The sequence below is a fragment of the Dipodomys merriami genome, unplaced genomic scaffold (genome assembly GCF_024711535.1).
Source record: "Dipodomys merriami isolate MVZ:Mamm:240054 unplaced genomic scaffold, mDipMer1.0.p SCAF_6, whole genome shotgun sequence".
NCBI lineage: Eukaryota > Metazoa > Chordata > Mammalia > Rodentia > Heteromyidae > Dipodomys > Dipodomys merriami.
Window position 1 is genome coordinate 7,280,700 of NW_027206179.1, and position 25,844 is coordinate 7,306,543.

Consider the following 25,844-nt stretch of genomic DNA (forward strand, 5'->3'; position numbering starts at 1 on the left):
CGGTTCAAAGCCAGCCTGGGTAGGAAAGTCCATGAGACTCTTATCTCCAATAAACCACTCAGAAAACCAGAAGTGTTACTTGGCTCAAGTGGTAGAGTGCTAGCCTTGAGCTAAAAAGCTCAGGGACAGCGCCCAGGCCCAGAGTTCAAGTCCCATGACCGACCAAAAAAAAAAAAATTCCTTGGTGCAAATGTTCACATTTCTCTGGTTGTCTCTTAAACTATTTTCCTGGTGGGTTTGAATTAATATTTGAGCACAATTTACCCCTACATATTGGCCTATAGTGTCCAGTGCTTCTGTGTCTTTAATGTACAGACCTTTTTTTTTTTTTTTGTCAGTTGTGGGGCTTGAACTCTTGGCTTAGGCACTGTCCCTGTGCTCTTCAGCTCAAGGCAAGCACTCTGCCACTTGAGCCACAGTGCAACTTCCAGTTTTCTAGTGGTTTATTGGAAATAAGAGTCTCACAGACTTTCCTGCCCCTGCTGGCTTTCAACCATGATGTTCAGATCTCAGCCTCCTGAGTAGCTAGGAATACAGGCATGAGACACCGATGCCCAGATTATGTTTTATTTTTATTTTTTGGTGTAGGGCATGGAACTCATGCTCTGCAGGCTTCACTCCTCCATTCCCTGGTAGTGTGTGTGTATGTGTGTGTGTGTGTGTGTGTGTGTGTGTGTTAGTACTAGAACTTGAACTCTGCCTTGTGCTCACTTAGCTTGTGCTCTACCACTTGAGCCACTGCTCTACTACCAGCTTTTTGCTAGTTACTGGAGATAAGAGTCTCACAGACTTTTTCTTTTTCTTTTCTTTTCTTTTCTTTTTTCTTTTTTCTTTTTTTTGTTGGTTATGGGACTTGAACTCTGGGCCTGGGTGCTGTCCCTCAGTTCTTTAGCTCAAGGCTAGTGCTCTACCACTTGAGCCACAGTGCCACTTCATGTTTTCTGGTGGTTCATTGGAGATAAGAGTCACAGAGTTTCCTGTCCAGGCTGGGTTTGAACCAGGATCCTCAGATCTCAGCCTCCTGAGTAGCTAGGATTACATACATGAGCCACTGGCATCTGGCTTCTCACAAACTTTTCTGCCTAGCCTCACTTGGAACTATGATCCTCAGGTCTCAGCTTTCTGAGTAGCATAAGGAATAAGCAATCAGTGCCCAGCAAAATGTATCATATATAACTGGGTGACAATTTCTCATACCTGTAATCTTAGCTACTCTAGAGGCTTAGATCTGATGGTCATGGTTTAAAGCCAACATGGGAAGGAGGGTCCATAAGACTCTTATCTCAAATTATCCACCAAAAACCTGGAAATGGTGCTGTGGCTCCAAGTGTTAGAACTCTATCCTAGAGAAAAAGATCTCAGGGATAGTACCCAGTCCCTGAGTTGAAGCCCCATGACTGACAAAAATGAAATAAGTATAATTTCTTTTTTGAGGGGGCAATGGAACCCATGGCAAACAATCTACCACTTGAGTCACATGCAATAATGGGTCATTCTAAGAATTTTAGTTGTGTCCTTAATGGTTCTGGTTTTACAAATAATAAAAAATTGCAGGTGGTGTATAGCTAAGTAGTAGAGCATTTTGCCTAGCATGTGGGGGCCCTGGGTTTCATTCCCAGTACCAAAAATAATAATACTAACTAATAAAAAGCTGTGTATGGTGGTTCACACCTATAATCCCAGCACTCAGTACTCTGCGGTATGAGGGCCATTTATTTGAAGCCAGCCTGGGTTACTTAGCAAGATCCAGTCTCAAAAACAAAACAAAACAAACAAACAGAAAAGGACAGGTGCTGATGGCTACTGGCTACTCAGGCGGCTGAGATCTAAGGGTCCTGGTTCAAACCCAGCCTGGACAGGAAACTCTGTGAGATCTTATCTGCATTTAAATACAAAAGCTGGAAGTGGAGCTGTAGCTCAAGTGGTAGAATGCTAGCATTCAGGCTCATACACACACACACACACACACACACACACACACACACACACACACAAAGTTGGGTACTGATGGCTCACGCCTATAAGCTTGGCGACTCAAAAGGTTGAAATCAGGTGGATCACAGTTCAAAGTCACTCCAGACAGGAAAGACTATGAGACTCATCTCCAATTAATCAGCAAAACACTGGAAGTAAAATGGTGACTCCAGTGATAAGTCTCTAACCTTTAGGAAAAAGCTCAGGGACAGCGACCAGGCCCTGAGTTGAAGCCCCAGGACACACACACACACACACACACACACACACACACACACACACACGAGACTATAACAATGATTTCCAATGTCTAAATCGAGGTTTACAAAGGCAGCAATATTTGTCTGAGTTAACACATATATCCTGTGTCTAGCACAGTGCCTAGATAAAACAATCTCTCCTACTGATGTTCTATCTTTTGAATGGATCTGTTGCATGAGTGAATAAAGGATGAATAAATGATGTAGGCTTTGGGCCCCTTCTCAGTGCCCTGGCCATGTCTGCTTTGTGAAATGTGATCATACGATCTTTTCTTCTCTCCACATCGATCCAAAGATTAAAGAAGGCGATGAACACTTACAAACTACTTGGCACGTGTCAAGTTGAATTCTCTAACAGTTTTATTTACTTGAAAGCCCAGGCGTTCTGTAGCAGTCACAGCCAGCTGGGAGCCCAGGCTGGGGACGGGGCGGAGCCGGGATGCAGGCGGGGCCAAGCATTGAGGGCGGGGCCAGGACGCGGCTGGGGCGGAGACAGCAGCTGCGGCGCCGCGGGCCCTGTACCGCCCAGGACGTCCCCGTCGCCTCCGGCCCCGCCTTCTGAGGCGGGACGTGAGCGTTTATTGGCTAGTGCAGATGAGAGGCGGTCACCATTGGCCCAAGGCGCTGTCTGCTTGGCGGGCGGTGCCCGGACGCAGGTGCCGGCTGGAGCTGAGCGAGAGGCGCTGACGGGCCGGGCCGGGCCGGGACCCAGGCCAGGGTGAACCGAGGGGCCTGTGCGGCCGCCCGGCCCGGCCGCGGATCAGGTAGGCACGGGAACGGTGGGCTGGTCTAGAGGACTCAGGTGGGTCGCAGATCCCGGGTTCGAGGCCCGAGATCGGTTCCTGAGCAGGACAAGCCAGGCTTGGGACCCTTGGCCTCTCAGCCTTCTCTGAGATGCGGGAATCTCCATTTCCACTTGAAGGACGGGGAAGAGGTCTCCGGGCCTGGCCACACAGTGAGTGCCTCTCTGAGCCTCGGTTTCCCCATCTGTGAAACTGGGTCATCCATCCCAGCGCCAACCTGATTTGTGAGGTGGGTGTTAAGGACAGCGACCGGCACACAGTAGGGTGGCAGGAAGTGGCTAACGTCCTTCTGGTAACCTCCTCCTTCAAAGGGACGGTGCCTGGAACTTGGTAAATATTATAGATCCAAACACCGAGAACAAAGCTACTTTGAATCCCTGTGCCCAGTGGTGTTTGTTCAAAACGGTATTTTCACAATTCATATGGTTAGCTTTTTTTGTTTGTTTTTACTTAGTCCTCCAGGAAGGAAGCCCTACTAGGTGGAAATAACTAGAAATGGTTCCCGAACTACTGATGAGGAAGTTGAAGCTCTCAGAGAAGTTATGTGTCTTGCTCAGGGCCACACAGCAAATAAGAAGCAGAGCTGTAGCTGGGCACTGGTGGCTTATACCTGTAATCCCAGCTGAGATTGAGGCTGAGATCTGAGGATCGAGGTTTTGAAGCCAGCCTAGGCAGAAAAGGCTGTGAGACTCTTTATCTTCACTTAAGACCAAAAGTGGAGCCGTGGCTCTAGTGATAGAGCGCTAGTCTTGAGTGAAAAAGCTAAAAGACATCAGCCAGGCTCTTGAGCTCAAGCCCCAGTACTGTCACCAACCAACCAAACAACCAACAAACAAACAAAAAAGCAGAGCTGTGGTTAGATTTGGCTTCTAGGGCACCCAGGAGTCTTTCTGTGGAGTGAATTTCTGTCTTTTCCCTTTTTTCCTAAAATAAACAAACAAACAATGGACAAGCATCTGTTACTACATTGCATGAACTGTGTGTTTTCATCTCAAACCTTTTCCAGCACTTTTGTAAGATGTGGATGGAGCTACTATTTAGGAACTTTTTTTCCTTTTTTTTTTTTTTTTTTGGTTTGTGCCAGTACTGGGGCTTGAACTCAGGGCTTGTACACTGTCCCTTAGGCTTTTTTTGCTCAAGACTAGTGCTTTACCACTTGAATCACAGTTCCACTTGCAGCTCTTTGGTGGTTAATTGGAGATAAGAGTCTTTTTTTTTTTTTTTGGTCTGGTCGTGGGGCCTGAACTCTGGGCCTGGGCGCTGTCCCTCAGCTCTTCAGCTGAAGGCCAGCGCTCTACCACTTGAGCCACAGCGCCACTTCTGGCTTTTTTCTTTTTGTTTATGTGGTGCTGAGGAGTCGAACCCAGGGCCTCTGGCATGCAAGGCAAGCGCTCTACCACTGAGCCACCTTCCCAGCCCCGGAGATAAGAGTCTTAATGGACTTTACTACTTGGGCTGGCTTCAAACCACAAAACCTTAGATCTCAGCCTCATGAGTAGCTACGATTATAGGTATAGGTAATGGGTGCCCAGTTAGGGACTTCTTTTTTTTTTTTTTTTTTGAGGTATACAAATTTATTTCACACATTGTTTGTAGTCTACCATTTAACATTTTCACAGTCCTTTTGCTTATGTGGTGCTGAGAAATCGAACCCAGGGCCTCATGCATGCAAGGCAAGCACTCTACCACTGAGCCACCTTCCCAGCCCCGGGACTTCTTAATATTTATGAGTTTAGGAGCTGGCTGTTAGGACTTCATTTCATAGATAAGAAAACTAAAGCTCACAGAGTAAAACAAAAGCCTGAGATTACACTGTGGGAATCTAGGGCCCTCTGACTCCTCTTAGCTTCCTGTGGGCAGATGGGGAAAAGATTGGGTTGTTCCAGTGCCACCCCAAAAAGGCCTAGCTAAAGGTGATTAAGTTTCCAGGCTTCTTCTTAAAAGACCCTCACCCCCTCAGGAAACACAGCCTTTGGGCTCCATCAGTATATTTGACAAAAGGAGAAGGCCTAGAGAAATCAAGCAACTTGAAGGGCTACAGCATCAGTGTCGGAGACAGGATTTAAAGACTTGAGGTCTCTTGAGGCCCAGAACAACTCACTGGACTGCTTAAGTTCAAATCCTGCAGCTGGGTAGTGATGGCTCACACCTATAATCCTAACTACTCTGGAGGCTGAGATTTGAGGATTACAGCTCAAAGCCAGTCCAGGCAGGAAAATACATGGAATTCTTATCTCCAATTAACCCCCCCCCCCCTTAAAAACTAGAAACAGAGCTGTGGTTTAAGCAGTAGAGTACTACCTTTCAAGGAAAAAAGTTGAGACAGCACCCAGACCCCAAGTTCAAGTCTCTCTCTCTTTTTTTTTTTTGGGTATGGTCGTGGGGCCTGAACTCTGGGCCTGGGTACTGTCCCTCAGCTCTTCAGCTCAAGGCTAGCACTCTACCACTTGAGCCACAGTGCCACTTCCGGCTTTTTTTTCCTGCTTATGTGGTGCTGAGGAATTGAACCCAGGGCCTCAAGCATGCAAGGTGAGGGCTCTACCACTGAGCCACCTTCCCAGCCCCCAAGTTCAAGTTTCAACACCAGCAAAAAAAAAAAAAAAAGAACAAATCTTTTGTGGCTGTGTGACTCTGGGCTTTTAGGGGCCCCTCTCTGAGCCTTAATTAGCCTCTTTCATCAAAGGGGGTTAATTATTTTAGACTCATGATTTTATTGTGAAGAATTGATAAAAAACCCATCTCAGAGGTCCTAGAGCTAAGTCTGATTGGCCATCACCTAAGTCTTGCATCTAAACCCAAGTATTTGGCTTGTGTCTGGGCTGAGACATGCAACAAGCATGTCTATGGCCACTGTGTGCCAGACACAGGACAGGGTATTGGGGACTGCAAGGGATCAGGTCTCACCAGCTTCCTCCTTTCTAGAATGTACTGAAGTGTGGGAAGTGGATGGAAGAACAGATAGAAGGACTCATTGGGGCGGGAGGGTAAGGTAGACGTGAAAACGTTTTAGCCAGAGTGCTTGGGGAAGGCTTCTTTCTCAGGGAGGTGACCTTTGAAGGGAATACTTAAAACAATTGTGTCTGAGTTGCATGAGATGAGACAGTATCATCTGTAATAAACCTTTAATAAACCTGTGAAGCCAGGGCCTAGTGGATCACAGCTGTAATCCTAGCTACTCAGGAGGCTGGGGTTCACAGTTTGAAGCAAGCCCAGGCAGGAAAATCTATGAGACTCTTATCTCCAATGAAGAAGCAAAAATGTAGAAGTGGAGGTATGGCTCAGGTGGGACAGCTGGTGGTAGAGCTGTGGCTCCTAGTACAGCACTAGACTCAAGCTGAAAAAGCTCAGGGACAGTGCTCAGACCCCAAGTTCAAGCCCAAGACTACAAAACAAAACAAAATCCCTTTCCTGTGATTTCAAGCTTGGTGATTTGTAATCCTGACATTAACAGATTTATCAGTGTTTAGATTTTCTTTCAGCTCATAGTTTCTAACATACATGACCTGTGATGTTTTTTTTTCTTTGTAGTGCTGGGGTTTGAACTCAGGACTTATAGCTTGCTAGGCAGGTGCTCTACCAGTTGAGTCACATGTCTAGTGCTGGAGCCATGCCCCAGGCCTGTTTTGCTTTACTTATTTTTCAGATAAGGTCTTAAGTTTTTGCCTGGGGCTGACCTCAGACTTCTATCCTCCCACCCCAGCCTCCTGCATAGTTGGGATGGCAGGTGCACCCCTCCACACCTGGCTTGTTGATTTATATAGGGTCTCACTAACTTTTTGCTCTGGCTGGCCACAAACTGTAATCCATCTGAGCTCCACCTGGGGTGGAGCTGGGGTTCCAAGAGTCACCCACTGTGCCTGGTTTTGGTTTTGGTTTTGTGTTTTGCTACTATGTAGCCCCGGCTGGCCTGAAACTCTAAATCCTCTTGTCTCCACCTCCCTAATGCTAGGATTATAGGTGTGCATTACTACTATGGGCATCATGATGATTTTTTTGGGGGGGTCCAGTCATGGGACCTTGAACTCTGGGCCTGGGTGCTGTCCCTCAGCTCTTCAGCTCAAGGCAAGCACTCTACCACTGAGCCACCTTCCTAGCCCCTGATTTTTGTTATGTTTAATTGCTTGAAGAAATGCTTAGACAGACGATCAAAGGGCAGAAGGTTGGGACTTCTTCTGTGCACTTGGAGGGGCTTGAGAGGGCTGAGCTGTTTTCCTACTGACCTCTGTGCTGGAAGTTTTGCTCCCAAAGCCTGGGCGAGGGACTGTAGCATACGTGTGTAGCAGCCATGTTATCTCAGGCTTCCAGCTTCCTCCCGGGCTCTTCTGGACTTTGCCTGATACCTGCTTATCTGGACTGTGGTAACCCAGCTGTGAAGGGCAGCAGAGCATCTTGTGCTTCAGTCTGAGCACTAAAATGTAATCTATCCATAATGTGTCTTGTGTCTCTCTTTTTGGTTTCCAGTTTAAATAGTTAAAAGCTGACTTGAAATCAGATGATACTTCAAGTAAGGGCTGACAGGCCCAGTCATTTGGGAGTTTCTGAATACTGGGCATGTTACTCTGGACTCTGTACAAGACAAGTTAGGGGACTGTGATTCTAGGCTCTGGAGCACCTATATTGGTGTCAAAAGGGGCCTCTGGACAGGCCTCTTTCCTCTCCTGAAATTTTCAGAGGAAAACGCACATAGGGATTGGAAAGTCCTACACCAAGACTTACTTGCTTGGCTCTAGGGTACAGAAAGGTGCCAAGTCAGGGCCTCAGGCTTGCTAACTAGGTACTCTGCTACTCAAGCCATGTCCCCAGCGTTTTTTTTTTTTTTTTTAACTTTATTTTTTTTCTGATAGGGTCTTACACTTTTTATCCTGGGCCAGCTTCAGACCTCAGTCCTCCTTCCTAACTGTCTCCTACCTTGCTTGGATGATAGGTGCCTGACTTCTTGGTTGGGATGGGGATCTTGCTAACTTTTTGCCATGAATGGCCTCAAACTGGGATCTTCCTATTCTCTTCCTCCTGGATAGCTTGGATTACAGGCATGACCAGCCATGCCTGACTTTCCACTTAGAAGTTTCTTTTTGTTGGTCAGACCAGGGCCAGAAAGCTGAATTCTCCAGAAGTCATCTAGAATGGACTTCATAATTGCTACCTAAGGCTCCCACTGTCTCCCTGTAGCCGAGAGGACAGAGGCTGCCACCGACTTGCCTGGCCTGGGCCACTTCCTTGATGGCCTGAAGTGTCATTGCATGGCCTGACAAATGGCCAGATCAGAGTAGTGACTCACCATTCCAGCCATGAGGCCAAGTTTATAGCTCTGTTCTTTTCCTTTTTGTTTTGTTTTGGTTTTTATTGGTGCTGGAGAGAGAACCTACGGCCTTGAACATGCTGAGCAAGTGCTCTATCACCAGCTACACCCCCAGCCCCTTGGCTCACATGCTGAGAGCCCAACTCTAGGAGTTCCCTCTACAATGATTGGTGGATCTAGCATAGTTCTGGCCTCCCCTGGGATCCAGCACATAGGAAGTGCTCAATAACTGTCAAATGCTGTTCCTAAGTCTGGAAAGTTCATGTGAAAACTTCCTCTAGGCCTCAGGCCTACATGGTGGAACCTTGCTTGCTTTTCTTTTCTTTTCTTTTTTGTTGGTCTTGGGGCTTGAACTCTGGGCCTGGGTGCTGTCCCTGAGCTCTTCAGCTCAAGGCTAGCATTCTACCACTTGAACCACAGTACCACTTCCAGTTTTCTGGTGGTTCATTGGTGATAAGAGTCTCAGGGGCTTTCCTGCTTGAGCTGGCTTTGAACCGTGATCCTTAGATCTGAGCCTCCTGAGTAGCTAGGATTATAGGCGTGAGCCACTGGCACCTGGCTTACTTGCCTTGTCTTAGGACAAAGAGAGATTGTTTTTTTTCCCTTGAGCCTCTATTGCCTGCCAGGCATAGAATCCTCCAGTCTCTGTAACAGAGCTCTATTTCACAGATCTGACAAACGAGGCTCAGTCAAGTCTCTTTGCATGTTTGCTACAGTCCTGACAACTCTAGTCCATTGGGCTCACTACTTTTGCCCCTTGATCGCTCTGCTGGACTCTCTCCAGGCTCCTGGGACCATGGGCCTCGGGCCCTGAGGACACAGGCTCCCTGTGGCCATGACGACAGGCGACTGCTGCCACCTCCCGGGCTCCCTGTGTGACTGCTCTGGAAGCCCCGCCTTCTCCAAGGTGGTGGAGGCCACTGGCCTTGGGCCACCCCAGTATGTGGCACAGGTGACTTCAAGGGATGGCCAGCTCCTTTCAGCCGTCATCCGGGCCTTGGACACGCCCAGGTAAGTGGTAGCCACATGGTGGCCTGACCTTTTGTCCCCTTTTCTCCCCCTGGGCTGAGTGATTTTCTGCCAGTGTGGGGTGTAGCCATTGCCAGAGGCCAGTGTGAATACTCCAAGATGCCAGCAGTAACGTCAACATGGGAACAGAGGCCCAGGCTGGACAGCTCTGATTCCCCCAATCCTGGGTGATTCTGGGACACAAGAGGGTCCCAGGTAAGCAAGTCACTCACTAGGTTTTGGTAAGAGTCAAGCCCTACACTCAAGCAGGCACCTTGGCACTGGGGCTGTTGGGCTTCCAAGTCCAGGGCCCCCCACTTCTGTCTGTCTTTCTGTCTCTGTCTGTCTGTCTCTCTTTTCTCTGTCTGGCTAAGTGACCTGGGTCATTTCACCCCCAGATCTCTAAAATAGAGTTTTGTTTGTTTGTTTGTGTCAGTTCTGGAGCTTGAGCCCAGGGCTCAGGCACTGTTCGTGAGCTTGTTCATTCAAGGCTAGTGCTCTACCACTTTGAGCCATAGCTCCACTTGCAGCTTTTGGTAGTTAATCGAAGATAAACATTTCATGGCTTTTCCTGTCTGGGCTGGCTTCGAACCTTGATCCTCAGATCTGCGCCTCTTGAGAAGCTAGGATGACAGATGTGAGCCAGCCATGCTCAGCTTAGAAACAGCATCTTCTTCAGTTTGTTTTGAGAACATGAAGTGATGGCAGGTTACCACTCCATTTACTCTGTCATTGGGCAGCAGTGTCAGCTGCTCCAAGATGTCATACCCAGATGTCTTGACTGGTTCTGTGACTGTAAAAGTCAAACCTTCCTTCCTTCCTTCCTTCCCCCCTCACCCCTTCCTTCCTTCCTTCCTTCCTTCCTTCCTTCCTTCCTTCCTTCCTTCCTTCCTTCCTTGCTTCTTTCTTTCTGTCTTTCTGTCTTTCTTTCTTTCTTTCTTTTTTTTTTGGTCCGTTGTGGGGCCTGAACTCTGGGCCTGGGCGCTGTCCCTCAGTTCTTCAGCTCAAGACTAGCGCTCTACCACTTGAGTCACAGCTCCACTTCTGGCTTTTTTCATTTTGCTTATGTGGTGCTGAGGAATCGAACCCAGGGCCTCAGGCATGCAAGGCAAGCGCTCTACCACTGAGCCATCTTCCCAGCTCTCTTTATTTCTTTCTTTCTTCTTTCTTTCTTTCTTTCTTTCTTTCTTTCTTTCTTTCTTTCTTTCTTTCTTTCTTTCTTTCTTTCTTTGTTTCTCTCTCTCTCTCCCTCCCTCCCTCCCTCCCTTCCTCCCTCTCTCTCTCTCCCTCCCTCCCTCCCTCCCTCCCTCCCTCCCTCTCTCACTCTTTCTCTCTCTCTCTCTTTCTTTCTTTCTTTCTTTCTTTCTTTCTTTCTTTCTTTCTTTCTTTCCTTCTTTCTTTCTTCCTTCTTTCCTTCCTTTCTTTCTTCCTTTCTTCCTTTCTTCCTTTCTTCCTTCCTTTCTTTCTTCCTTTCTTTCTTGTCCTGGAGCTTGAACTCAGGGTCTGACCTATTTCACTCATGGCTAGCACTCTATCATTTGAGCCACAGCTCCACTTCTGGCTTTTTGATGGTTCATTGGACATAAGAGTCTCATAGACTTTCCTGCCCAAGCTGTCTTCAAACCATGATTTCTAGATCTCAGCCTCCTGAGTGGCTAGGATTGCAGGCATGAGCCATGATGCCCAACATTATGCTTTCTCTTCTGTTGTGGCTCCAGGAGCATTCTCTGGCAACAACACTGAGACTGTGGACAACTCCCCAAGTCCCCCTCCTTTCATTTCCTCCTAATCTCTGTTCTTTGTGTTATTTTCCTGCCAGAATGTTATGAGCAAAAGCCGTTTTTCCTGTGTGTTACCTCTGGAAGGGCAGTGTAGCCACAGCCTAGGATGGTCAGGTCTGAAGTGAGAATTGCTGGATGCTTTTCTCCACGTTCGCAGAGTTCTAGGAATGAACATTTGCACAAACAAATTGAAATTCCTCCATGCCTTGGCATAACCAAATGTAAAATGGGGACCAAAGGCAGGGCATGCTGGTGCATGCCTGTAATCCCAGCTGCAGAGGTAGGAGGATCATGGAAAGCCTGAGAGCCTATCTGTAAAGCAAACTAAATGCAAAAGGCACCTGTGTCCCCAGCATGAAATCCCGAGTTCATATCCCAGTACTACCACAAAGCAGGGAAAAAAATGGAGTCTGGACAGTTTTGAGAATGAGATCAGGCACTTGTGCCCAGTGCATAGCCAGTGCTTTATAAATATTAAGATTTCCTTTATCCAAATTTGTTCTTCCCAAAATTTCCAGGATTTCTCAGAATAAATTCTAAACTGCTGTGGCTCTTCCTTCCTCCAGGTTCTTGTGATTTCCGTTCCCCTAAGCTGCTTTCTGGTGTGGAGATTCCTCTCCTGCAACTCTGTGTGTGTGTGTGTGTGTGTGTGTGTGTGTGTGTGTGTGTGTGTGTGTGTGTGTGTGTGTGTGTGTGTGTGTGTGTGTGTGTGTGTGTGTGTGTGTGTGTGTGTGTGTGTGTGTGTGTGTGTGTGTGTGTGTGTGTGTGTGTGTGTAGATTCCTCTCCTGCAACTCTGTGTGTGTGTGTGTGTGTGTGTGTATGTGTGTGTGTGTGTGTGTGTGTGTCTGAGAGAGAGAGAGAGACAGAGACAGAGACAGAGACAGAGACAGAGACAGAGACAGAGAGAGAGAGAGAGACCAGGATAGAGCCAAGGCCCACACAGAGGCCTGGGTATCTTCTGGGCCTGGACCTCTTGGGGACCCTTTTAAAAGCAGCTAGGCCCCACCTCACAGCAGGACAGCTTGAGAAATGGATGGAAAAGTTTCTGAGGGAAATGGCTTCCTCTGGGAAACAGCTCTCAGACTCAGCCCCCTTTCAGTGTTCCCGACAATTTCTGCTTTCTGGGCAGAGATGTTAGGAAAACAGTGAGTCACGTAGTGGATTCTGGGCCCACAAGGGCCACACCCCCTTCCTCCTCATTGCCCTGGGAAGGACCAAGCGCCTGGGCTGGCTTTTTTTTTTTTTTTGAGACAGGATCTCTCTATGTGGCTTTCAAACTGGCTTTAAATTCACAGTCCTAGCTGGGAGCCAGTGGTTCATGCCTGTAATTCTCTCTATTCAGGAGGCTGAGATCTAAGAATCACTGTTTAAAGCCAGCCCACGCAGGAAAGTCCATGAGCCTTTCATATCTAATAAACTACCAAAAAAAAAAGGCTGGAAGTAGAGCTTTGGCTGAAGTAACAGAGCATTAGCCTTGGGGACAAAAGCCCAGATGCAGTGCCTAGAGTTCAAATTCCACACACACACACACACACACATACACACACACTAAGCCTGCTGCTGGTGGCTCACACCTGGAATCTTATACACTCAAGTGGCTGAGATCCAAGGATCATGGTTCAACCTGGACAAGAAAGCTCATGAGACTTTTTTTCTTTTTGGTTGGTTGTGGGGGCTGAACTCTGGGCCTGGGTGCTGTCCCCCAGCTCTTCAGCTCAAGGCATGCACTTTACCACTTGAGCCACAGTACCACTTCTGGCTTTTTCTGCTTATGTGGTGCTGAGGAATCGAAGCTAGAGCCTCATGCATGCAAGGCAAGCACTCTACCACTGAGTCACCTTCCCAGCCCTCATAAGACTTTTATCTCCAACTAGTTACCAAAAAAGCTGGAAGCAGAGTTGTGGCTCTGGTGGTAGAGTGCTCAGGGAAAACACCCAGGCCCTGAGTTCAAGCTCAAAGACTGGCATGCACGCACGCGCGCGCGTGCGCACACCCACACCCACACCCATCTAAATAAATAATAAAATAATAACAGTCACCCTTCTGCAGCCTCCTGAGTAATGGGATGACAACTATGTCCCAGTCTGATAATATTTAAAGATATTCTTTTCTTTATTTGTTTCTGTTTCTTTCTTTCTTTCTTTCTTTCTTTCTTTCTTTCTTTCTTTCTTTCTTTCTTTCTTTCTTTCCTTCTTTCTTTCCTTCTTTCTTTCCTTCTTTCTTTCCTTCTTTCTTTCCTTCTTTCTTTCCTTCTTTCTTTCCTTCTTTCTTTCTTTCTTTCTTTCTTTTTTCTTTCTTTCTTTCTTTTTTTGCCAGTCCTGGAGCTCAAACTCTAGGCTTGGGTGCTGTCTCTGAGCTCCTTTTTGCTCAAGGCTAGCACTCTATCACTTGAGCCCCAGTACCACTTCCAGCTTTTTCTGGTGGTTAATTGAAGATAAGTCTCACAGACTTTCCTGCCCAGCCTGGCTTTGAACCATAATCCTTAGACTCCTGAGTAGCTAAGATTAAAGGCATAAGCCATCATGCCATTTAAAGATATTCTTAAGAATCCATCTTTCCCTGTCTCTTGGCTCTGTGTTCCCCTGTGTGGGCTACATTCCCAGGCTCCACATGGAGATCAAGTGACTGCCAGCAGCTTACATCAGCCTTGCTGTTTTGATGTCTGGGGTGGGAGAGGTAGGGGGACAGAATATCAAGTAATGCTTCCCAGGGACTCTGATTATATCATACAAATCCTCCTCTGGGTTGGGCCCTGCAGCCTGGGTTATTACATGCTGCTCTGATTGGTCAGACCTGAAGTCCTTAGGGTGACATTGGCTCTGCCTCAGTCCTTGAGGACCAATGAAAAAGAGTGACTAGTTGTATAGGGAAATCAGGATGAGATTGCAGAAGACAGATTGGCCATTGGGCAGATAGGCATGCAAGATGCACACCCTGGCTACAGCACCTGTTGAGAGCAAGTGCCCAATTCAGAGTTCAAAACCTTAACTGATGGGTACCAGTGGCTCGTGCCTGTAATCCTCAATACTTAGAAAGCTGAAATCTGATGCTCGGCTGACCCTACGACTCTTATCTTCATTTAGCCAGCAAAAAGCTGGAAGTGGAGGTATGGCTCAAGTGGTAGAGGGCCAGCCTTGAATAAAAAAAAAAAGCTGGGCACCGGTGACTCATGCCTGTAATTCTAATTACTCAGGAGGCTGAGCTCTGAGGATCCCAGTTCAAAGCCAGCCCAAGCAGGAAAGGCCATGAGACTCTTATTGCCAATGAACTACCAGAAAACTTGAGCTGTGGCTCAAGTGGTAGAGTGCTAGCCTTGAGCTGAAGAGCTGAGGGACAGTGCCCAGCCCCAGAGTTCAACCCCATGACTGATTAAAAAAAAAAAAGAGCCGGGCGCTGGTGGCTCACGCCTGTAATCCTAGCTACTCAGGAGGCTGAGATCTGAGGATCGAGGTTCAAAGCCAGCCCGGGCAGGAGAGACTGTGAGACTCCTATCTCCAATAAACCACAAGAAAACCGGAAGTGGCGCTGTAGCTCAAGTGGTAGAGCGCTCGCCTTGAGCTGAAGAGCTGAGGGACAGTGCCCAGGCCCAGAGTTCAAGTCCCACTACCGACCAAAAAAAAAAAAAAAAAAAAAAAAGAGTATGAGGCTCTGAGTTCAAGTCCCAAGCTAAGCATGTGAGCATGCATGCACTCGCGTGCGTGCGTGCACACACACACACACAAATAAATATATAAATAAATAAAACCAAGCACTGGGCTCATGCCTGTAATCCTAGCTATTCAGGACAAGATCTAAGGATTGAGGTTTGAAGCCAGCCTGGCAGCAAAGTCCATGAGACTTTGGTGCTGGCAGAATCAGCACCAAAAAATAAAAAATAAAAACAACCCAAATCTCAAAGCCTCAGTATTGATTTAAAAAAAATAAAAAGGTGCTCATCCTGGGTCTACAATAGTTTCCACTCTGCCTCCCCTGTGAGACTCTTGAGAAAACTTTCTGAAGGAGAGGACATTTGGAGCCTGGCATTGGAGATTGAGTAGGAGTTCTCCAAGGAGCCACCTGGGGGCGATAGTGAGCCGGTAATCCAGTGAGTAGCTGGGTAGGTTTTAGGTAGGAAGCTGGATCATTGTCTCCTCTTGGTATTCTAGTGACTGTCCCTTCTGCCGGATCTGCCATGAGGGAGCCAATGGAGAGAGCTTGCTGTCCCCTTGTGGCTGCACTGGCACGCTGGGAGCCGTGCACAAGAGCTGCCTGGAGAAGTGGCTTTCCTCATCCAACACCAGCTACTGTGAGCTGTGCCACACAGAGTTTGCAGTGGAGAAACGGCCTCGGCCTCTCACAGAGGTAAGTCTTGCCAACTTGTGCTGGGGTGGGCCTGGCCTACGCAGGGGAAGGATGGCAGTGGGGGGAGTGGGGATGCAGATGCTACCCTGGGGGGCCCTGGGCTGGCTGGGGAAATGGACCTCCTTGTCATCCCTTTGTGACTAGGCCTGTGCTTGCAGGTCTGCCAAACCCTGTATCCTGACCTGCAAGTTCCTTTTCTTTTCTTTTCTTTTCTTTTCTTTTGTATGTGTGTATCTGCACGCATGCATACGTGCTATAGTAGGGGCTTGCACTCAGGACCTGGGTCCTGTCTCTTAGCGTTTTTCTTTTTTCTTTTTGGTTGGTAGTGAGGCCTGAACTCTGGGCCTGGGTGCTGCCCCTCAGCTCTTCAGCTCAAGGCTAGCACTCTACCACTTGAGCCACAGCACCACTTCCAGTCTTTTCTGCTTATATGGTACTGAGAAAATTGAATCCAGAGCCTCATGCATGTAAAGCAAGCACTCTACCACTGAGCCACCTTCCCAGCCCCTTAGCTTTTTCCTTGGTACTGACCCTGGGGTTTGATTCAGGGCTCTGTCCCTTAACTTTTTCATGCAAGGTTGTTGCTCTATCACTTGACCCACAGCTCCATTGTCAGCTTTTTTTTTTTTGGGGGGGGGTCTGGTCATAGGGCCTGAACTCTGGGCCTGGGCACTATCCCTCAGCTCTTCAGCTCTACCACTTGAGCCACAGCACCACTTTTTTTTTCTTTTTGCTTATGTGGTGCTGAGGAATCGAACCTAGGGCCTCAGACATGCAAGGCAAGCGCTTTACCACTGAGCCACCTTCCCAGCCCTTGTCAGCTTTTTTTTTGATAGTTAATTGAATAAGAGTTTCATGGGCTTTCCTGCCTACGCTGGCTTTGAACTGTAATCCTCATATCTCAGTCTCCTGAGTAGCTAGGATTACATACAGGTAAAAGCCACTGGTGCTTGGCTGTCCCTTAGCTTTTCACTCAACCCTGGAGCTCTACCACTTGAGCCACTCCTCCACTTCTGGCTTTTTGCTGGTTAATTGGTGATGAGTCTTATAGACTTTTCTGCTTCAGCCAGCTTCAAACTGCAATCCTTAGATCTTAGCCTCATGAGTAGCTAGGATTATAGGTATGAGCCACAGGTACCAGGTTTGCCATCCAATTCTTTATCTACCTAGCTCAGCCTCCTATGAGCTGAGATTACAGATGTGTATTTCCACACCTAACTGAACTGTTAATATTCTTTATTTCTGAAAAGTTATTACTTTTTTTTTTTTTTTGGTCAGTCATGGGACTTGAACTCTGGGCCTGGGTGCTGTCCATGGGCTTTTCAACTCAAGGCAAACGCTTTACCACAGAGCCACTGCTGGTTTTCTGGTGGTTTATTGGAGATAAGAGTTTCATGGACTATCCTGCCCATGCTGGCTTTGAACCCTGATCCTCAGCTCTTAGCCTCCTGAGTAGTTAGGATGACAGGTGTGAGCCACCAGCGCAGGGCTCCTCAATATATTCTTAATAATCTGTGTATAAGACAAAGTTAGACCACGTAGAATTTTCCCCTTGTGACATCATTTAGAAACTTTCTGGTTTTGGAGCTTTGCAGATTCAATCTGTACTACCAGTGTGAATTTACACAAACAAGTTTATCCTTGTATGACTCATTTTGCTCATCTGTAAAATGGGGGTAGAAGTGGTCAACACCTCGCAGGCAGGAAAGAAATGAAGGACTGACTGAGGGAGTTGTAGGCCCGGTGTAGGCCTGCAGGGTCCCCCACCCCTCAGTTCTCTTTCCCCCCATTTATCTGCTCCCCTGCAGTGGCTGAGGGACCCGGGGCCTCGGACAGAGAAACGGACGCTGTGCTGTGACATGGTATGTTTTCTGTTCATCACGCCCCTGGCTGCCATCTCCGGCTGGCTGTGTCTGCGCGGGGCCCAGGACCACCTCCGCCTGCACAGCCGACTGGAGGCTGTGGGGCTCATTGCTCTCACCATAGCCCTCTTCACCATCTACGTCCTCTGGACACTGGTGAGTGACTGCAGGGGGAGGAGCTCAGCTGGGAGAGGCTGGGCCTGGGGTTTGCTTAGTGATAAGGTTAGGGAAAAGATGTGTGTGTGTGTGTGTGTGTGTGTGTGTGTGTGTGTGTGTGTGTGTGTGTGTGTGTGTGTGTGTGTGTGTGTGTGTGTGTGTGTGTGTGTGTGTGTGTGTGTGTGTGTGCAGGGCCTGGGTGTATATGGGTCGAAGCCATTCCCTAACTCACCTTGCCTTGGGGAGCTCCAGATTTTTATTATTATTATTTATTTTATTTTATTTTTTGCCAGTTCTGGGGCTTAAACTCTGGGCTTGGGCGCTGTCCTTGGGCTCCTCTTGCTCAAGGGTAGCACTCTACCACTTGAGCCACAGTGCCACTTTCAGCTTTTTCTGTGACTAATTGGAGATAAGAATCTCATGGGCTTTCCTGCCAAAGCTGCCTTCAAACCACAATCCTCAGATCCCAGCCTCCTGAGTAGCTAGGATTAATGTGTGAGCCACTGGAGCCCAGCATGGGAGCTCCAGATTCTGAGCTTGACAAAGATTTAGGGAAATTTGAACCAGGTGACATAGCAGAGAGAGAGAGACTGAGACAGAGAGACAGAGACAGAGCATGCACAGCAAAAGGATAAGCAAGAAAGACTCAGAGAAAGGGAGATGGGAGAGATATTGAGAAATTAGGGAACCCAGACGCCAGTGTCTCACGTCTATAGTCCTAGGTACTTAGGAGGCTGAGATCTGAGGATCCTGATTTGAACCCAGTCCTGCTAGACCAATTTGTTAAGACTTTTTTTTTTTTTTTTTTGCCAGTCCTGGGGTTTGAACTCAGGGTCTGGGCACTGTCCCTGAGTTTCTTTTGCTCAAGACTAGTGCTCTACCACTTAATCCAGCACTACTTCCAGCTTTTTCTGTTTATGTGGAACTGAGGAATGGAACCCAGGGCTTCATGCATGCAAGGCAAACACTACCACTAACCCACATTCCCAGCCCATTGTTAAGACTCTTATCTCCAGTTTCCCAGCAACAAGCTGCAGATGGAGACATGGTAGAGTGCCAGCCTTGAGTGAAAAAAACCAAGGGAGAGCATAAGGCCCTGAGTTCAAGTCCAGTACTGGCATACACACATGCATATACCCCCCCCCCCCAAAGACACCAAAATAAACAAACAAAAAAAAAGAAAAGAAAAAGAGATTGAGGAATGCCAACTATAGTGGCTCCCACCTGTAATCTCAGCACTTGGAATCCTAAGGCAAGAGATAGCTTCAAGGCCAGCCTGGGCTACATAGAGCCAGACTGAGGATGAGGATCCAGTAGAAGAGCATTTGCTTCGCAAACGTGAGGCCCAGAGTTCAATCCCCAGGACTGCCCCCCACCCAAAAGAAATTGGAAGAGATGTCTGTAAATACGTACAATTTATATGTTCTTATGAATCCATGAGAAAATACAAAAAGAAACTGGGAGAATGAGACAGCCAGACAAAGGACTGAGACCAAGCAATGTTGTTTTTCTTTTTCTTTTCTTTTTTTTTTTTGGCCTGTCCTGGGGCTTAAACTCAAGGCCTAGGCATTGTCCCTGAGCTTCTTTTGCTCAAGGCTAATACTCTACCACTTGATGGGGCTGGGAAGGTGGCTCAGTGGTAGAGTGTTCAGGCCCCACAACCAACAAAAACAAAACAAAACAAAAACTCCACTCTACCACTTGAGCCACAGTACCACTTCTGGCTTTTTCTGTTTATGTGGTACTGAGGAATGGAAACCAGGGCTTCATGTATGCTAGGCAAATACTACCAGTAACTAAGCCACATTCCCAGACCTTATTTTTCTTTTAAGCAATGGGGTCTTGCTGTGTTGCTCAGGCTGGTCTAGACTCATGGGCTCAATGCTTCAGTGTTTCATGTACTGGAGACTACAGGCCTATGTCACTGTACCTGTCTCTAAAAACTTCTTTTCTTTTTGTGTGGTACTGGGATTTGAACTCAGGGCTTAATATTTGCTAGGCAGACTTTTTTTTGGTACTGTTCCTGAGCTGCTTTGCTCAAGGCTAGTGCTTTACCCTTGAGCCACAGCTTTACTTCCAGCTTTTTCTGAGTGGTTAATAGGAGATAAGAGTCTCACAAATGGGCTGGGAAGGTGGCTCAGTGGTAGAGTGCTTGCCTTGCATTCATGAGGCCCTGGGTTTGATTCCTCAGCACCACATAAGCAGAAAAAGCTGGAAGTGGTGCTGTGGCTCAAGTGGTAGAGCACTAGTCTTGAGCTGAAGAGCTGAGGGACAGCACCCAGGCCCAGAGTTCAGGCCCTACGACTGACAAAAAAAAAAAAAAAAAAAAAAGTCTCAAGGACTTTTCTGCCTTTAAACTGACTTCTTCAGATCTCAACCTCCTTAGTAGCTAGGATGACAGGCGTGAGCCACTAGCACCATCTTAGGCAGACACTCTTACCACAGGAGCCACACCCCCAACCCTCTTTGGGCTTTAGATATTTTTCAGGTATGATCTTAAGTGTCTTTTGTTTTGGCCAGTCATGGACTCAGAGCCTAGGAGCTCTTTTTGCTCAAGGCTGGTGCTCTACAACTTTGAACCACAGCTCCACTTCGGTTTTCTGGTGGTTCACTGGAGATAAGAGTCTCATGGACTTTTCTTCCCAGGCTGGCTTTGAACCATGATTCTTAGATCTCAGTCTCCTGAGTAGCTACGATTACAAGCACCCAGCTGGTCTCAGTTTTTTGTTTTTTTTTTGGTCAGTTGTGGGTTTTGAACTCTGGCCCTGGGCACTATCCCTAAGCTCTTCAGCTCAAGGCAAGTGCTCTACCACTTGAGCCACAGCACCACTTCTAGTTTTCTAGTAGTTAATTGGAGATAAGGGTTTCATGGACTTTGCTGCCCAGGCTGGGTTTGAACCACAGTCCTCAGATCTCAGCCTTCTGAGTAGCTAGGATTATAGGTATGAGCCACCAGTGCTCCATAGGTCTCAAGATTTTTTTTTTTTTTTCAGTCCAGTCATGGGGCCTGGGTGCTGTCCTTCAGCTCTTCAGCTCAAGGCTAGCGCTCTACCACTTGAGCCACAGTGCCACTTCGGGCTTTTTTTTCTTTTTGCTTATGTGGTACTGGAATCGAACCCAGGGCCTCATGCATGCAAGGCAAGCGCTCTACCACTGAGCCACCTTCCCAGCCCTAGGTCTCAAGATTTTGACTCAGTATTCTGAACCATGATCCTTCTACCTATCCTTCCCAAGTAGCTAATATTGCAGAAGTGAATCACTTCACTCAGCTTACTCTAGGATGGCCTTAAACCCTAATTTTTCTGATCTTTGCTTTTTAAGTGTCTGTGATTACAATTGTAAGCTACTATGCCTGTCTTGAAAAATATTTTTTTTCTCTCTCTCTTTTTAAATTTTTGGCAGTACTGAGGTTTAAACTCATACTTGCTAGGCTGGTGTTCTACCACTTGAGTCATGCTCCAGTCTTTTTTGCCTTTGTTAATTTTTAAAGGTCTTTTATATCCTGGCTAGTCTGAATTTCAACACTCTTATTTACACTTCCTTACCAAGCTGAGATGACAGGCATAAATCACCAGACCCACCTTTTTTTTTTTTTTTTTTTTTTGGTCCGGTCGTGGGGCCTGAACTCTGGGCCTGGGTGCTGTCCTTCAGCTCTTCAGCTCAAGGCTAGCGCTCTTCCACTTGAGCCATAGTGCCACTTCCGGCTTTTTTCTTTTTGCTTATGTGGTGCTGGGGAATCGAACCCAGAGCCTAAGGCATGCAAGGCAAGCGCTCTACCACTGAGCCACCTTCCCAGCCCCACCAGGCCCAGCTTTTTATTGGTTGAGATAAGACCTCATGAACTTTTTGCTCCAGACTGGCCTTTAACATTGTCCTCTGGATCTAAGTCTCCACAGTAACTATGATTACAGGTGGAAACTCTATGCCTGGGTAAAACTTACTTCTTGAAAGAAGCTGGTTACAGTGGTTCAACTGTTTGGAAGGTGGATTACTAGAGCTCTTCATTTGAGACCAGCCTGGGCAACAAAGTGAGACCCTAACTATGAGTGAATGAACGAATGGAGAATGACTATTCAATGCACTTACCAGTATAAATAGTCATGCATTGTGTAGTGATGTTTTCTACAACAGACCCCATAGTGGTCTCCAAAGTGTATGTTGCTAATAATAACATAGCTGTTATAGTATATAAAGACATCATGTTAGTTGGGAATGTGGTTTAATGGTAGAGTGCTTGCTTAGCATGCATGAAGCCCTGGGTTCAATTCCTTAGTACCACAGAAACAGAAAAAGCCAGAAGTGGCGCTGTGGCTCAAGTGGTAGAGTACTAGCTTTGAGTGAAAGAAGCTCAGGGACAGTGCCCTGAGTTCAAGACCCAGGACTGGCAAAAAATTTCTGAAATAGAGCTGTGATTCAAGTGGTAGAGCACATCATCCTTGAACAAGAAAGCTAAGGGATAGCACCCAGGCTCTGAGTTCAAGCCTCAGCTCAAAAAGCAAAAAAAGGGGGCTGAGAATGTGGCTCAGTGGTAGAGTGCTTGCCTTGCATGCATAAGGCCCTAGGTTCAATTCCTCAGCACCACATAAGCAGAAAAAGCCAGAAGTGGCATTGTAGCTCAAGGTAGAGCACTAGCCTTGAGCTGAAGAGCTGAGGGACAGCGCCCAGGCCCAGAGTTCAGGCCCCACAACCGACAAAACAAAACAAAATGAAACAAAAAAGCAAAAAAAAAAATTCCAATCAGTAATCAATTTAGGACTTTTTTTGTGTATATGTATGTGTGTGTATATGTGCCGATTCTAGGCCTTGAATTTAGGGCCTGGATGCTGTTCCCGAGCTTTTTTGCTCAAGGCTGACATTCTACCCCTTGAGTCACACATAACCCCATTGCTAGCTTTTTGCTGGTTAGTTGGAAATCAGTCTCCTAGACTTTCCTGCCTGGGCTACCTTTGAACCCTGGATCCTCAGATCTCAGCCTCCTGAGTAACTAGGATTACAGGCTTGAGCCATGGGTGTCTGGCATCCATGACTGCATTTGTAAAATAGAAACAGTATGAAACCAAAGATACTGCTCCTTTTCACTTTGCTGATGTCCTTTGGGAAGAAAAAAAAAAAAAGCCAGCCAGCCAGCAGTCCTTCATTGTTTGAGTGTGCCATATTTATTTAGCCAATCCCTTTGACAGACACTGGGATTCTTTCCAGTGTGGCTTTATTCCTCTTTCCCTTCTTCCCTCTTCCCATTCTCTCCCCCCTTTTTCTCTTTCTCTCTTCCTCTCTTCCTCTCTTTTCTTTTTTTTTTTTTTTGCAGGTCTTGGAGCTTGAACTCAGTGCCTGGGCACTGTCCCTGAGCTTCTTTTGCTCAAGGCTAGTGCTCTACCACTAAAGTCACAGTACTACTTCCAGCTTTTTCTGAGTTTATTGGAGATAAGTCCCATAGACTTCCCTGTCAGGGCTGGGTTTGAACTGCAATCCTCAGATCACAGCCTCCTGAGTAGTTAAGATTATAGGCATGAGCCAGGAGGAGTGCCCAGTTCCTCCTCCCTTTCTTTTTCTCTTTCTCTCCTTCCTATCCTTCCTTCCTACCTTCCCTCTTTCCTTCTATCTCTCCCTTCTTCCTCCTCTCCTTCTATCCCCCCTGCTTCTGCCTCTGTTTCCCCAGAGTTGGGATGGAAACCAGGGCCTGACACATGTTAATTAGACAATCACTCTACCACTGAGCCACACCTTCTTTTTAGCACAGGATAATACTAGATAGATGTGCATTCATTCATTCATCCATTCATTCACATAGTGAGGTGCTCTTAGGCTTCCATGTTATGTGGCTGACTGACATTTAATCCTTTTCCAAGAGCCTGGATGATTTCATTCCCTCAAAGCAGAAAAGGGAGCGGGGTGCTGGATTCTTACTGGGGTGCTGGAATGCCTCACTTTTCAGGACTCACTGAGGCCCCTTTTCCTCCCTTGGGCATGGAGCCTCTCTGGACCTTCCCCCTGACAGCTGGACTGCTCCACAGGTCTCTTTCCGCTACCATTGCCAGCTGTATTCCGAGTGGAGGAGAACTAACCAGAAAGTTCGGCTAAAGATCCGGGACACAGATGGCTCTGAGAACTCACGCCAATCACCACTGGCTGCTGGACTCCTTAAAAAGATGGCGGAGGAGACCCCTGTGTGAAAGCCAGGCTGCCAGGACCCTGCTGTGTGTACAGGGGCCAGAGTGACCTGGCAATGCCCTGGCATTTGGAAGGCCGGAAACTGCCCGATCCTTCTTGCACGGCCAGAATGCTTCTCAGGCTGAAAACCACGCCAATTGGAAATCCTGTGTGAATATAGTTTGGGTTTTTTCTTTCTTTGCACACTAGTACATGACAAAGACAGACGGACGTGGTCCTGAGCTTGGATGGAGCAGGCACTCTGATCTCACTCTCATGTGTGCTTGGCACCTCTTGGGCCAGCAACTGTGGCCAGTTGTGTCAAGGGTGTCCATTGGGCTGGAAGGTTCCAGCAAGCTTCTTGCGCTTTTCTGCACCTTGGCAGGCTTGCTTTCCTGGCACCCTTGACTTTATAAAGTTGCACTGCGTTTCCAAAACCCACCCCTGAATGAATAAAAGGAGCTCTTGCTGGACAAAATGGATTTGTCAGGTACATTTCTAAACTGCTCAAAGGGAAGGACTATCTGAGGGAAAATATAAACATCCTTGGCTTGTTTTGAGGGATCCCTTATTAAGCCCCCCCCCCCCCCCCCCAGGAAGAAGCAAGCTGAGTTTTAAAGTGAGGAACAGGTAGCAGGATTTTATAATAAATGCTTAAGATGAGCTTGGCATTGCACCCTTGTAATATCAGCCCTGAGAATTCTGAGGTAGGATTGTATGTTCTATACAATCATGGCTTAGGCTATATTTAATAAATGATTTAAATGTATACAATGGGTTGGGGTATGGCTCAGTAGTAGAACATGTGGTTAGTCTATGTGAAGCCCTGGTATTGTAGAACAGTTTCTTTGCATTGTCCATGAGTAGGCTAGTTCCTTGGCATTTATTACTCACTAGTGGTGCTACTGTCCACGTTTATCTGGTGTCACTATGGATGAGGCCCCATTTTGAGTTTTCTTGGGTCTCCTCCCCTTCTCTGAGTCCTGCTATCAGTTATCTTATAGGTGATTAAATTTGAGATCCAGTGCAGAAAAATCTTTATCTGAGTCCTTACAAAGCTGCCCTGATCAAGGCTGAGCTGTGTGTCTTACCTTCTAGGATGACAGAAAAGAAGCTGAATGTGGTCATGCTCATAGGACCTATTTCTTGAACACTTGTGTGTGTGTGCTGGTACTAGGGCTTGAACTCAGGGCCTAGGCACTGTTCTTAGCTTTTCCACTCAAGACCAGCTCTACTACTTGAACTGTGACTCTTAAGAGTGTCACAGACTCTCCTGCTGGGGCTAGCTTCAAATTTTGATTCTCAGATCTTAGCCTCCTGAGTAGCTAGGATTGCAGGTGCGAGCCATGGGTGTCCAGCTTTCTGATCACTATTTGCCTGCTGAGCTAGTTCCATTCCAGGGCTCTGTTTACATTTAATACTCAGCCCTGAAAGAGGGCTTCTGGGGAATCTCTCTCTCTCTCTCTCTCTCTCTCTCTCTCTCTCTTTTTTTTTTTTTTTTTTTTTTTTTGCCAGTTGTGGGGTCTGAACTCTGGGCCTGGGCACTGGCCCTTAGCTCTTCAGCTCAAGGCTAGCGTTCTATCACTTGAGCCACAGCACCACTTGTGGCTTTTTCTGCTTATGTGGTGCTGAGGAATTGAACCCAAGGCTTCATGCATGCAAGGCAAGCACTCTATCACTGAGCCACCTTCCCAGTCCTGGGGAATCTCTTTTTAACCCCCAGTTTACAGATGTGCAACAAACTGAGCTCAGAACAGTTGGGTAAGTTGCTCAAGGTTACAACTGATGGATTTGCTTTCTGTTGTTTTTGCACAAATATAGGCCTGGTACATAACTTTTTTTTTTTCATGGGGCCTGAACTCTGGTCCTGAGCACTATCCCTCAGCTCTTCAGCTCAAGGCTAGCACTCTACCATTTGAGCCATAGTGCCACTTCTGGTTTTCTGGTAGTTTATTCGAGATATGAGTTACACTGCTTTTCCTTCCCAGGCTGCCTTTGAACCATAATCCTCAGCTCTCAACCTCCAGAGTAGCTAGGATTACAGGTGTAAGCCACCAGTGCCCTGCATAACTCACTTATAAAGAAGAAAAAGAGGGGCTGGGAAGGTGGCTCAGTGGTATAGTGTTTGCCTTGCATATATGAGGCCCTGGGTTCTATTCCTCAGCACCCCATAAGCAAAAAGAAAAATGCCGGAAGTGGCGCTGTGGCTCAA

The 25,844-nt window shown here is 47.2% G+C and overlaps 2 protein-coding genes across 3 annotated transcripts in view; both read left to right on the top strand.

Moving 5' to 3' along the window:
- The window catches only part of Hnrnpm (heterogeneous nuclear ribonucleoprotein M), a 335,755-nt gene that overhangs the window by 264,567 nt on the left and 45,344 nt on the right, over positions 1-25,844 (top strand). The gene's annotated exons all lie outside the window — the stretch shown is intronic.
- Marchf2 (membrane associated ring-CH-type finger 2) lies at positions 2,883-24,110 on the top strand. Of its 2 annotated transcripts, none has more exons than XM_070002427.1 (5): positions 2,883-2,998; positions 9,121-9,347; positions 15,272-15,467; positions 17,276-17,485; positions 23,497-24,110. In XM_070002427.1, exons 2-5 carry the CDS (start codon positions 9,172-9,174, stop codon positions 23,653-23,655), a joined length of 741 nt encoding a protein of 246 aa, XP_069858528.1. In that variant the 5' UTR covers positions 2,883-2,998; positions 9,121-9,171; the 3' UTR covers positions 23,656-24,110. The 2 variants fall into 2 exon arrangements, with proteins under 2 accessions (XP_069858528.1, XP_069858529.1); XM_070002428.1 differs by lacking the exon at positions 2,883-2,998 and adding an exon at positions 3,157-3,266.

What these genes read in the sequence shown, in the direction of transcription:
- Marchf2 (XM_070002427.1), top strand. Translation starts at nt 9,172, where the DNA reads ATGACGACAGGCGACTGCTGCCACCTCCCGGGCTCCCTGTGTGACTGC. An exon ending in CGGGCCTTGGACACGCCCAG is followed by an intron (nt 9,348 to 15,271) that starts GTAAGTGGTAGC and finishes TTGGTATTCTAG; the next exon opens with TGACTGTCCCTTCTGCCGGA. An exon ending in GGCCTCGGCCTCTCACAGAG is followed by an intron (nt 15,468 to 17,275) that starts GTAAGTCTTGCC and finishes GCTCCCCTGCAG; the next exon opens with TGGCTGAGGGACCCGGGGCC.